We start from the raw sequence: 13,673 nt of genomic DNA on the forward strand, positions 1-13,673 counted from the left end.
TTTCAAGCTTCTGTAAGCGCACCTAAACTTCTTCGCGGGTATATTTGAGTTTAACTGGGCAAATGGAACTTACAAGGAATATATAGGTGAGGGGTTTAAGCTCAATGAGGCTAGCTGGTCTATCAGAAACGTTTTAATCCCCACCGAGCAATATGATGTTAAGTTTGCTCATTAAGACAGCCTAGTGTGTAAATCGGCGAAGTGTCGTTTTCGCAGTTAAGGTCCGATCGTCCCTTCTTTAGTAGGCACTCGGGCGCTAAGGGTTTAAAAGAAGGCTAGGATAGAGAGAGAGAGACATGCACATCTCTTATTTCTTTAATTCCTGCATCTAAGCAACATCTCAAATAATGTCCCTTTTTTCGCATCCCAGTGATCTATTTGTGTTTACCCACAATGTTAAGCCCACTTTTATAATGTAGAAAAATTTATAATCATTAAACTACTTTAAAGAAAAATAAAATAAATACAAATAATAACAGCACTAAAGTTGTAAATATTTTTATTGGCCAAAGTAATAATCAATTTTAAATAATAATTTTTTTAAATTATTTTTACTTTTTATTATTATCATAAAAATTGGCGTATGTATATAAAATTAACATTTCATTTTAGCTAATCATTTTTTATTACTATACATGCAAAATAAATGAAATGATAGAAAAACAAAATAAATCTTTTATTAATTTCATTTATTTCTATTATTTATTTTTATTAATAAAAAAAAATATATAAATTGGTAATAAAATCAAAGTTTCTTTTATTTTAACTCTCATAAATCTCTCTAAAAATATAAATATTCAAAAAACCTATATTTAAAAACACCTATGATTTTTTTGAAACTTCAAAATACATGCTTATTTACATCAGAGACAAAAACACTTAATGGTATATAAAATCGATTAACCTGATGTTATAAATAATATAAGAGAAATTAAAAATTTGATTTTCTAGTTACACTTAAAGATTATTTCTTTTATTAAAGACAAAATTAAAGTTTTAGAAAAATATAACACAAACATAAAAAAAAAAGACTATCACAATTTTATGAAGGTGCTACACAAAAGCGTAATGACTAAAATAAAATTACAAATATATGTGAAAGAGAGAGGGAGCGAAAAGAAAAAAGGTGATTATAAGAAGAAAATGAAATATAAGTACAAGTATATACAATAACAACCACCAAAAAAATAAAAGTGAAGAAAGGAATAAGCGGATATTAATTTAAAGTTCCGAATTCTAATTTACATAAATATTATGTAAAATAAAGAAAAACATGAATGAAATTATAGTAATTTTGTTTTCCTTAAAACAGTTGAATAATGTGGTGTTTTATTCTACTGAAATCAGAGCCACGAATGGTCTGTTCCATTCACTATTGAGAGACTTAAAAACATAAAATTTGTTACCGCTTTTTTTTTCCGGTACGATACAATACTAATCAGAAATGGGCACAAACCATCTTGAAGTTTAGACTCTAAAAGACATCCGCAGCACTACTTGGTACATTTGATCGAGAACTATTTTTTAGAACGTCTGCGCTGTTTACGACTGAGAGCAGTCAAATCAATTCATACGGATATTTTTTTAAAAAAGATGTTGTTTCGTATAAAATGCAGCGCCCTCAACCGACAAAAACTCGGAAATCTAACAGAACTATGAAAAGGTTAACAACCTCCTTTGAATTGGAACTGCTGGAGAGAAGCTATATTCCTCCTTCTGGAGAAAAAGCTGTACAATCTGGAAATCCGAAGGTCTGTTAATAAAAAGCTCAACTTCAGTAAACCACTGAACCACTGAATATCTGAAAGTCTACTATATATATATATTGGGGACCAATAGGGTTTATGAAAATTATTGATTTCATTCAGTGTGAAAAAAAAAGGAAAGGTAGGCCTAAGAATAAACTTGGTTTCAAAGTATTATGAAAGTTATGGCCGATAAAGGTCAGAGAATCGGAATAGGTTAGCACTTTTGGATTTTGGATATTGTGGAATAGATATAGATTGACATGCTTGTTTTTTGTTTTATTTGGTTAATTCCTAGCGAGCTTATATTGTCCTCCAATTTTACGAGATTTCGGAGAGCACTTAAGATGTCTTTAAACTGCAAGCCCTATTATCTTAATATTTTCTAAAGAAGAGAGATGAAAATTCTAAACAAGTCAAGTTAAGGTGCAACTTTTGCTATTAACTTTAATAGAATAAATGCCACCATTAATCAACTGATGAAGAAAAGAAAACAAGACGGACTTAATATGATAGTGAGAAATATTGGGTTAACATAAAAAAGAAATGTAAAAAAAAGTGAAAAGAAATGTGATCTCATTTTCTATTTTTATGAGAATTTAAAATGATGAAGAACATAATGAATAAAATAATAATAATAATAATAATAATAATAATAATAATAATAAATACTTAAGCGTTTACCCAATCTTGCTTGTCTTCTCCAACTCTCCACACAAATGGGAGGGGGGACACTATATATATTTTGTAAATACATAAATAGCATCCGATTAGGTAGTAAAATGTTAGTAACAACTCAAAAAAAAAATTTAAATGTTAGTATTTTGATAGATAAAATAACAAATTGTAAAACAAATGGGAGAAAAATAATTAAAAACACGAAATAACGCCATTAAATTAAAGAAAACAAATGGACAAGAAAGAAAAACTTCTTGCTAATTTTTCATTAATAAACTGTTCACGACGCCACCAACCAATGACCAGGTAAGATTTTGCTACAAATAATAAATAATGATTCCTGTTGATTTTCAAAAGAAAAATTATTTAAAGTTGGAACTTTCCTTTCTCTTAAATTCAATCACCAGCCCCAAAAATGAATATCAAAATTCCATTGCCACATCAGCAACTCAGAAAGAAAATTTAATATTCCTTAAGAATAGTAATATTTCTTGTTAATATTAAATATATTTTGGAAAATAGGGGCAATTATAACCTACGGTTTCTACGTAGCGAAATAAATCCTATTTTGCTTGTGCAGATAACTTTTCATTATTCGTTTCTTCTTTAGAGTAAAAGGCACATTTTGTTTTTGTTATTTGCTTAGTTAATGTTGAGTTTATTCATACATTGTTAGGAGGTACTAATTCAGCATTCAACAAGAAAATTGAAAAGGAAATTTACGTTATATTTTCGTTCAACCGTATCTAAATGGCATAGTTCACATGCTATTATTTCAAGAAGTGAAAAAAACCCTTACTTACAGACTGTATGGATATTTTTTTTTATTAAAAAAAAGAAGTATTATATCTGCAGCACTAAAACGGTGCTATTTTTAAAAATCAAATAAATAATAATAATTTAAAAAAAAGAAATAGTTACAGTATGTTTAACTGACGAGACTAGATTAAATAAGGGTTTTTCTTTCTCGGTAACTTAAAATATTCAGCGGTCCAAATAAGAAAAGATTTATTGAAACCTTATCTTATTAGGGGCAAGTAAATAGAATGCAAATAATCCGGGCTTGTATTACCACTGTATGAAAAACGGGGTAGAATAAAGCAAGTGAAGAACGTTTAAATGAGATGTTGGAGGAAACAATGATCTGGCTACCCTTAGAAGGAGCGACATAGGGATAGGTGAACACTTGTAAGGACTTGATGCTCTTGTCCTTCACAGGCCATTGTAGATCCAGGGTTATAAAAAAAAGGCTTTATCATCATATTCCTTTATAGTTCAAACTTCATTCTATCAGCTCCCTCTGCCTAAAGAATGACTTAGCAATGCGTCCAATATGATAATCAAAAAACCTCTATACAGAAATTAATGTACTACTAAATAACTCTTAAGAACACAGTATCAACACTTTTCTATTTCCTGTTTCATACTGGACAACGATGAAAACCCGAAATCAGTCTGGATAAAAAGAACATGCAAAAATGTTCTACCTGACGGAGTTAAGGTGTACATTACCAGAAATGAATTCCCATTATAAGTCAAGATAATTTAATATTCCATTTTTCATGTTCTTGTTAAATGCTTATAAATTACTATAGAATTGCACTTAATTTAAAACATTACTTTTTCCTTTACACAAATACAGATAGTTTTAAAAGATTTAAGAACGATTAGTGAAGAGAAAGGAAGTAAAGTTGTTTTTTAAAAAAGAAACTTTTAAGTACAATTTTTCTACATTTATTTGACAGAAATAGATAAAACTTTAAAAAAAATCAAAACTATCCATAGATGTGTTAAGATTGCTGTTCACTATATCTATTCCAACCACCAAAATGTAGAAATTTCATGCAACCAAAATAAAAATCTGTCATTTAAAAGTAGAAGAAGAGAGCTTTAAATAAATAAGTCTTCTAATAAAACTTTTAAGGTATTCGTTTTTTTTATCGAAGTTCGTTAAAGTAATTATTTATAATATAATGTATTAAATAATAATTATAATAAATGAATCTTAAAAACAAAACAAAAAATGGTTAGTATATGCTGCTAGTATGAAAACAATGACCTAATAATGTTACTAAAAGATAAATAATAAAATTAAATTTAAATAAAAAGAATATTTAATAGGCCACTATGAAAAAGTCCGGCACCTCAAAAAGGAAACCTTATTTTTCTTTGGACTTCCTGCAACTCCTATATAATTTTTAAGAGATCAAAATTAGGGACTATTTTGGATTTTCAGCAACTTTCTAATTTTCAAAAATCAAAAGCTGGAAGAAAAAGTAGTTAAGAACAAAAAATAAAAAGGCCCAAAGAATTTGATCAATAATCCATAACACTATAGTTGCATGCGCACATATAATAACTTTTGTAAAATAAAAGTATGCTACTAAAAAAAAAAGCGTTGGGAAATCGGTATTAAGGTGATGGAGTAAATCCGAAGTTGGATATCTCGGGAGCCTAGGATAAGCCAAATAATGTGTAGGGTCTTTCTTTCACCCAGTGCTAGTTGCAAAAATCGTCTGTCTGTTGAAAAGATAAAACAGGATGGAAAAATTTCAGAGGTTGTCAAATTGATCTTTACGATTATGTAGGTTTTTAGCAAATTAATACAAAATACTTTTTACTGGTGATAGGTGACTTAAAGTCACAAGTCATCAGTTGAGGAGAAAAGAAGATTGCTTGAATATTTTGTCAAGGTAAAAAGGTGCTAGCTAAAAACGTCAGATTGCCCGGGGCGTTAGGATCATAAAACCCCCCAAGTAGTTGTATTCTAATAAGAAAGACTCCGATTCTTTATGCCTCCACCCGAAAAAGTATTGCAGGAAGCATATGCAAAGGATCTGGCAACAACAGATAGCTTGTCAAGATTGTGCTTTGGACAGAAAGGGGAGGAAAACAGCCCTCCACCTACTGCGATATTGAAAGAGTTTCTTACTCCAGATGGAAGAAAAACACTACCTTTAATCCAGGAACCTCTCACCAGGCTTGTGATTGTGATTAAGCAAAAAGGTTCTCAGGTAGGAGCTTTAATTTTGGGTGATAAAACCGACTTCGGTGTAGTCTAAGTGGCCTTAATCCGGGGATTTATTTAAAATAAAGGTTGCTAACATTCAAAAACATAGATACGAGTTTTTTTTAAAGCTAAGATGGATCTATTTATTTTTTAAAAACAATTTTTGATTTTAATTTTTTTAACAATTAGTAATAAATAGTTAACTTGGGGTTTAGAGGCACTTTTTTTATGACAAAATATTTTAATGGAACCTTTCTTACAATTTATCATTACTATTTCCTTTATTCTTGGAGAGTAGGGTTTTGTGTTTAAAAAAAAAGGTTTCTGCAAAGAAGATAAAAAGAAAAAAAAATCTAAAAACAATTAATTACAGCAACTACTATCACGATGCAAGATTTAGCAATGATGAAGTGAAGAAACAGAATTGAAGAAACGTTTTTAAAATGAAGATCTCAATAGGGGAAAATAATGAAACGGAAAAAAAAGATAAAAGATGAAATATAGAAAAAGAGAAAGAGGAGGCTCTAATCATAATGATTATTGATTATTTATACAACATCAACATCATCATCATAATATATGATCAAAGGATGTAACACTGGGGCCTGTGGGAGCTTTGTTTCGGGGCCGTACATTGGAGTGCAGTGTCACAGTAGTGGTCTATCTCCGCCTTGGACAGTTTGAGACTACCTGTCCTGGTCCATGGATTTGTTGTCGCAGTTTCGCCGCTTCCAACATCGCCTCCACCGTCACCGACAACGCTGCTACCATTCTCGCCAATTTCTAATTTTTCATCATCGTCCTCATCGTCGACAACTTTTGTCACTTCCAGCACTTCATCTTCCTCCTCATCAGACTAAAAAAAAAAAAAGAAAAAGAAAGTTATTTATTAAAACACTAATGAATATATATTATTTGACTGGAATAATTGTGGATAAGGGAAGAGTGTTGGTGAAGTAGTTACGAAGTGTGATTTTGCACAAGTCAGAGATCCCCAGTTCGAATTCTGCGAGTAGCTGTTACTTTTTTTTTTTTTAATCGCAGAATATTATTTGCACTCCGAAGAATACGGTATTATTTTGTAATTGGATTTGTTGACAACCTCCTAATGCAATTTTTATGTAGTTCAGAAATGTTAATAAACATTATTCATTCTTTGCCTTTTCATTCAACTTGAATCAAATATCATTCCTCATAATATCAGTCTTGCTAGAAAGCGATATTTGTTCAAATAACACTGCTGATCAGAAATATAATATCAGATAGAACCGACTAGTTTTTCCTTTTGACATCTTTAAACAATACAACAATTTTACAATATTTGAACTATTTAGAGTTATTATTGCCATCATCATCATCATCACCTATCGATAAAGTAAAGAAATCCCAGTCTGCTAGACTTAAAAGATGGCGCCTGTTCAGCCAGAAATATCTAAAAACATACTTCATTCAACGGAGGTGAAAATAACGGGACTCTTCTCCAAGGTTTGTTGGGAGACTTCCTTTGCATTTATTGGCGACTATAACAAGATAGAAATGAAAACCGCACGGTGCGCTTTATTTTCACAAAATTACGCATAGGAGATACCTTTATGGAAAAGTTACCAAGACCAACTTCTGCTCAGCATTCCGATTTCTGCCAGCTATATACATATTCCGATATTGCTTATTAAAAACATTGTGCCTTAACTCTTCATTAAAAGAGGATCCTATAAATCCTATCATTAATTTTGGAGTACTCATTGGACCTTTATGTGGGAACATAATAATAATAAAAAAAAAGAAAATCAATTGTGGTAGTTTCAGCCCCATTAAATTAGTTTTCCAAACTAGTTTTTCCTCTTACAATTAATACTGTTGGCAAAATGATGGATGATTCTTGAAACTAATTCTAACTAAATAGTATCACTCTTAATGATTGCATCGCTGAAGAGCAACTCCTAATTGAACTTTCTCCTTTCCTGAACCTCTAGAGATACAATTTCCACTAAATTGGGCCCTTCTCTAAATGTTTACTTGTTAGTACTTGTCACGCTGACAATTCTCTAAGAAAAATTTTCGCAGCACTCACAGAAACAACTTCAAATATAAAAAGTTTTTGTGTAGGAAAAAAGAAAATAATTCGATCAGAGTTTTGAGGTTTCCATAAAGAATCTATGTAGTTACAAGGGCTGGCGGATGTATACGCTCTTTAGAATACTCTCAATTTCTTTATGTAGATTGCTATCTTTGGAAATCTGGGGATGTTGGTTGTGAGGAGGGGTGCGTTAAACAACGAGATAAATATATACTTGAACACTAGTTCCTCTATCTATCTTCCTATACGTCCATAGAGAACATCGTTTTTTTTGAACTGGAGGAATTAGGGATGGCGGCACCACGGATTGGTAATTCCTAACTGCCAACACCTCGCTACACCTGGAGAGTCTGGATAGTGGACCAGTATACTTTAGTTAGTCACCTAGAATCCTCTTATGAGAGAGTTTTCTTCAGAATTTTTAGAGAGCCAACGGAGGGGATGGGCAAGTTGCGGTCCAGAGAATGGAAACAAATGAAGAAGTCCTGCTCAGCAAAAGAGGATTTACCGAGTTTGCCCTTTTTGGCTTCTGTTTTAGAAACATGTAAAAAAATCAACGATATAATTCTTCTTTTTTTTTTCCTTCACAAAACCAAGTTGTACTAAACGAAAGAAACAGTTTAAATAGCAAGAGTGAAGCTGGAGGTATGAACGGCTCGATATAGCATGCCAAGCGCATGCGCTACCCTTGACCCACTTCTCTCTCACCAACCAACTCTTCTTCCTGTAAAAAAAAAAAAACATTCTTCGACCCTTGACCTTATACACACACTCTCTTTTTCCAATAGCACCCTCCGTTGGTTCCAATCCTTCCTGTCTAATCGTTCCCAATTCGTTGTCACTCCCGATAGTAATCCTTCTTCACTTCTTCCTTTGTCACGCGGTGTACCTCAAGGTTCTTCCCTATCTCCCACCCTCTTCTCAATTTACATCAATGACCTTCCTCTTTCCATCTCTCATTCCCAGTATCACCTCTATGCTGATGATTTTCAGATTTACATATCCTTTTCCCCGTCGGATTTGTTTGAAGCTGTATTTAAACTTCAAGAAGACCTCAATAACATCTCAGCATGGGCCACGAACAATAAGCTTACCCTGAATGTAGAAAAGACCAAAGCTATAGTTATTGGCTCCAACCCACTCCTTAAATCATTGGCTCCTCTTCCTAATCTTTTCCTTTACAATACACCAATAAAATATTGTTCCTCTGTGAAAAACCTTGGTATCACTTTCGATCAAAACCTATCCTGGAAAAACCATGTTTCCCAAATCTCTCGTCATTCCATCCATATCCTTAAGCAGTTTAATAGTTCCCGTCACCTTTTTCCAATTAAGACCCGGCAACTCCTAGTTTCCTCTCTTATATTCCCCCATTTCGACTATGGTTGTTTAGTGTATGGCGGTCTATCTGGTGATATTGAAGCTAAGCTTAAGCGCCTCATGAACTGCTTCATAAGATTTATTTTCAGCATTTCCAGAGACTCTCGCATTTCGCACTGCTACGATGAGTTGAAGTGGCTTTTTCCTGTCTATCGCCGCCAATATTTTTTGGCTTCTTTCCTTTTTCAAGTCATCCAGTCTCAAAGGCCTTCCTATATTTTTCAACTCCTTAAGTTTAAATCCTCCATCCATTCCCGTAACACTAGATCTCGCTCATCTGATCTTTATATTCCCTCTCACCGTACCTCATCCTTTGACAAATCCTTCCTCATACGTGCTACCTCTCTATGGAACTCCTTGCCTTCATCTGTCCGCCATGCTCCTACCCTATCCATCTTTAAATCCCGTCTATTCAGTTATCTCCTTTCTATTCAGCTTCCTCCGAAATTCTAATTGTTTTAATTCATTTCCTTAATTTCTGCTGTTTTATTATTTTATTTTTACTTTCATTTTCACTTATTATATTTTCACTTTTGTAAATACTTATTTATTTATTTATTTTCTGTTTAATCACAGGCCAAACTATTAAGGCCTCTAATTGTACCCGTGTTTATTCTCAGGGGACAATTGTCCCAGAATAATAAATTTCTTTTCTATTTCTATTTCTATAATCGTTGGGTCTAGAAGGTCCAGAGCCAATCATGGGTAGAACGATCATGCGGATTACCAAATCTTTTTCTTCTTAACAAGGAATAAAACGGCGCTTAGTTTATATATATTTTCCAAGACAACTGTTAAGAGGGGTGATTGATGGATGAATTTGGGCGGGAAAATGAAAGTCATCTTCAGAATAGAGGACCGGATATGTCAAGATTCGGTCAAGCCAAAGAGATACCTAGAAACCTAAAACAATGCTCAATATTCTAAACTAGAGGCAACCATACACGTGACATTTAGTCACATTCCTGGTGGCCTCTCTTCCCTCATGCCTTCCCTAGATTTCGAAAAATAAATTCTAGAGAATTTAGGCTGAGTTGTAAACCCATAATTCATACAACTGATAACTACCCTGCTTTTCTTGTTAAGTTCAAAGAAAAACAGGCAATTCTTCACTCAGTTTATGCAAGACAGAAATAAAAAAAAAAGTTCAACTTACTTATTTGGAAAAGTAAATAAAATGAAAAAAAAAAGAGGAGGAAATAATATTTAAAAAATATAATAATAATAAAATGGTATTTGTAAAACAATTGCAGCCTTATGCAACAAATATGCATTTTTGTATTTTTATTGGATATCCACATGAACATATGCGTATTGAAATAAATATCAATATTATATATATTGATATTAGAAAGCTGATGGTCTCTCCCTCCAGGAATGCCGAGTCTATTGTCTAAAAAGAGAAATAAAGAAACCACACATCTGTTGCCACCTACATATTTTCTGGCAAATGGAATAATGTTTACCACCCAAACCTCCTCCACTTCCACTTGGTCGAGCACAAGCCGGCCCTCACCTCTTGTACAATCCGCTGACCTCCTTAATTCCATTAGCTGTGCACTACGACGACTCAGGCCCATAACCTATTTCTACTATCACATCTTATTGATAGTCATTATTGCGGTTTTTTCGTTAACTAAATAAAATTTCCTGGCTCAATCTATACTCTTAAGACAAAATATTAACGTTTTATGTCATACAGTAATTTGATTACAGTAACCTACATTAAGTCCCTAAAATAAGAACAAAGATATTTCTATTGGTATCCCAGCCAATACCGGCATTTTAGTAAAGTAAAAGTCTTTAGCGTAAGCAAGCTCTTCCGAATGGGGGAATTATTGTTCACAGGAGGGACGAACCAAAACTTTCATTAACCAAAGCCCATCGCACGATAGGCTCAGAAAAGATAAAGGTGTTGGTGTAGTGGGTAAGAAGCGTGGATTAAATGGGAGGTACCCAGTTCGAATCCCGCGTGTAGCTACTTTTTATTTCTAAGAAAAAAAGTTAATAGTTAAGTATCATCTGCTTCCGCCTCCGTTTGCGACACCTTGTTTGCTACTTGCGACTTATGCCCTGCCCGAAAAATTGGCGAATACTTTCAGAAAACCATTTTTCACGTTGACCCAAAAGGTAGTGCTAGAATAATAGTAATTATTATTTTATCTTTCCTGTCTGAATGAGTTGTCTTGTAGTCTGCGATGTGACCTTTGGCTCCTTGAATACAGAGATTGAAGAAGACCCTGAGCCATGAAGAAAAAAGAAGAAGATATTTCTACCAGATCTAAAAGGGGTTAGCACAATAAGTCTCTTTTGGCAGCAGAGTCTAGGTATAAAAAATAGCACCAATCTGTGGAATTGAAAAAATAAATCTCTAATTCAAGCAGTTTCCAAAATTTTCTGCGAGTAGAATAAAAAATTGGAGAAAACCCAAAATACAAGGAAGAAATTGATGATTGATCATTAAATAAGTGGATATGTTCAAAAATATAAAGTTGAAGGCAAAAACAAAGCGTGGCTGACAACTTGCAACTACGTACAATTAACAAATATATAGTTAGCATCCTGAAAATAAGGTCAAAACAGTAAGCTACTTTTCAAAGTCACTTTTTATTTTTTATATGTCACCTCATAGAATAGCCACTGTCAGTCCGGTAGTGAGAATGTCTCGTATTTCTTTGCCGAGTACGTAACTACCTGTTTGTGTGTCCACGTATTCTTAAACAAGCGTGCCTATCTCCAATTTCTTGTCCATAAAGTTCTTATTCCCGGTAACTCTTACGTACACGTGCACTCTTTAACGGCACAACTTCTTAAACAGCTCCTACACACCTCTTCCTGACTGGTTAAACTATTCACTGAGCAATTTCCTGTAACACATTATCCAACTAAGAGAACTTCCCTTCTCTTTTTCAGTATTTTCTTTTTTCTAACTTGTTATTGTTATGCAGAATTGGTCAAAGACCCAGATAACAATTTTGGCTTCTTTTCCTGGATTCCAATCAGACTTTCTATTCACTTATTCTTAACTTTATTTTTACAATAAATCCGATTGTGTTGTTTACCTAAATTCTGAATTTTAACCTAGATTAACTAAATTCAAGCGTTGTCATTTCCTCAGGTCTCAATATGCCAAAAGTAGGGACTATTATACTCAAAGCAATACCAACCGGACTCAGAACAAGCTGATCCCACTCTGCTAACTGACCTCAAATCTTTTCTCCCTAGAAGCAGCTTCCTTTTTAGCGACTAACTAGTAATATGTGTAATGAAAGAACACTGCGGATAATCTAGCAAAAGACTCCATATGATGGCATTCTTAAAAATTAAAAATAAAATTAAATACACTATTTTCATTCAAATCTTAGGTGCCTTCCCAAAACATCTTTAAACATTTCATTTACAAATAATAACACTGGTTATTTAATCCTAAAATATCCTGATGATTAAGTCCTAAGAGGGATGAAAACTATGAAGAATGATAGAAGATAATCTGCTTTATTTTGAAGTTTCTACAAAATGTAGTAAAAATCCTACAAGCATATCTAGCCAGAGATTGTTTTTCCAAGTTATAATAGTAAGAATTGTTATTAAGTAAAAGCACGTCATGTGATCAATTTCCAATATTTTAGCTATATTATTTTTAGTTATTTTGTCTTCTGGAAAAAAAATAAAATAAATTATAACTGGAACAAATTGGTCGGCACCACGTCAAACAGCTTGATTTGGCCTGTTCCTAGTTCTGCAAGAAAACATAATGATCTTTACTGTTGGTAAGAAGGTTGAAAAACCTGAAAAAAAGGAAGTTTACCGATATAAGTTTGTTAATGATCTGGAAAACGTTTGTAAAGGAAGGAAATCATCACCCGTTTGGACTCTCGTACGACTTGTTTTATTTGTCCGTTTATTATTTGTTAACTTTTATAGTTCTCTAGCTCTACTAGTTTTAAAAAACAATTTTTATAGAAATATTTCAGCTAAAATATTTGAGCGCCCGCCCAATAAAAGAAGTTACTCTCAGAAAATGCAATGGTTACTCAGAAAGTTGATGATATATCAACTTCTTTACATGCTTGGTTGTTGGCTGACCACTGTTTGGGTCCATGATTTTGAAACGACTGTTAATGTCTAAACTTGAGACCCCAATTTCAAAAATTTAAGCTTTAAAATTTATTTTCCAAGAATAAATTTTCTAACACATATATTTTGACTTAAACTTATCAATTAAGCTTCGTATTTTTTTTATTTTTAATTATAACAAGTTGTTTAATATAGTTTCCAGCTGAACCTACTCTTTTTTTCTAATGTAGAACATAAAAATACAGCGTTGATGATAAAGTTCACTTTGATTTCAAAAAACGATGCCAGAACGTTCAAGAATTATATCTAAAGCTAAAATAATCTACTAGAAAACCCACTTTTATAATATTTTATGCCAGGCTTTAGTGCTTTACAATGCATTCTACAATTCGCAATTATCAATCTTAGTTATTATTTGATAACTGATCGATAATATTGAGAGCCCAAAAACTAGCCTCTGGGAGTTTATAGAGATGAAGTTCGTGAGTCACACAGTTATTAATTGAAAAACTACCAAATTTAAAGGTTCTCTTACTGATTGACCAGTTAATAGTCAGAAAATTCGTTTGTCAATTACTTACAAGCGTACCACTACTTTCTTGAGTCGCCATTGTGTTATATTATCAAATATTAAATTAACTTAATAAGTCTTTCACAGCGTTGTTTTGATATGCGCTAGGAAGGTACCACACAAATGAAAACGGGA

General features: G+C 32.8%; 1 protein-coding gene across 7 annotated transcripts in view; it reads right to left on the bottom strand.

Annotated features, from left to right (window-relative positions):
• spir (spire type actin nucleation factor) overlaps positions 1-13,673 on the bottom strand; it is a 252,872-nt gene that overhangs the window by 6,468 nt on the left and 232,731 nt on the right. For 5 of the 7 annotated variants that reach the window (XM_074131878.1, XM_074131877.1, XM_074131879.1 and 2 more), the window contains one exon: positions 6,067-6,289. In XM_074131878.1, coding sequence (XP_073987979.1) covers positions 6,067-6,289 — 223 coding nt within the window. The remainder of the gene's footprint in view (positions 1-6,066; positions 6,290-13,673) is intronic. The other 2 variants (XM_074131881.1, XM_074131880.1) reach the window with 1 other exon arrangement.

Source organism: Rhodnius prolixus, unplaced genomic scaffold (assembly GCF_049639745.1).
Source record: "Rhodnius prolixus isolate KJV_2025 unplaced genomic scaffold, Rpr scaffold_4, whole genome shotgun sequence".
NCBI classification, from domain to species: domain Eukaryota; kingdom Metazoa; phylum Arthropoda; class Insecta; order Hemiptera; family Reduviidae; genus Rhodnius; species Rhodnius prolixus.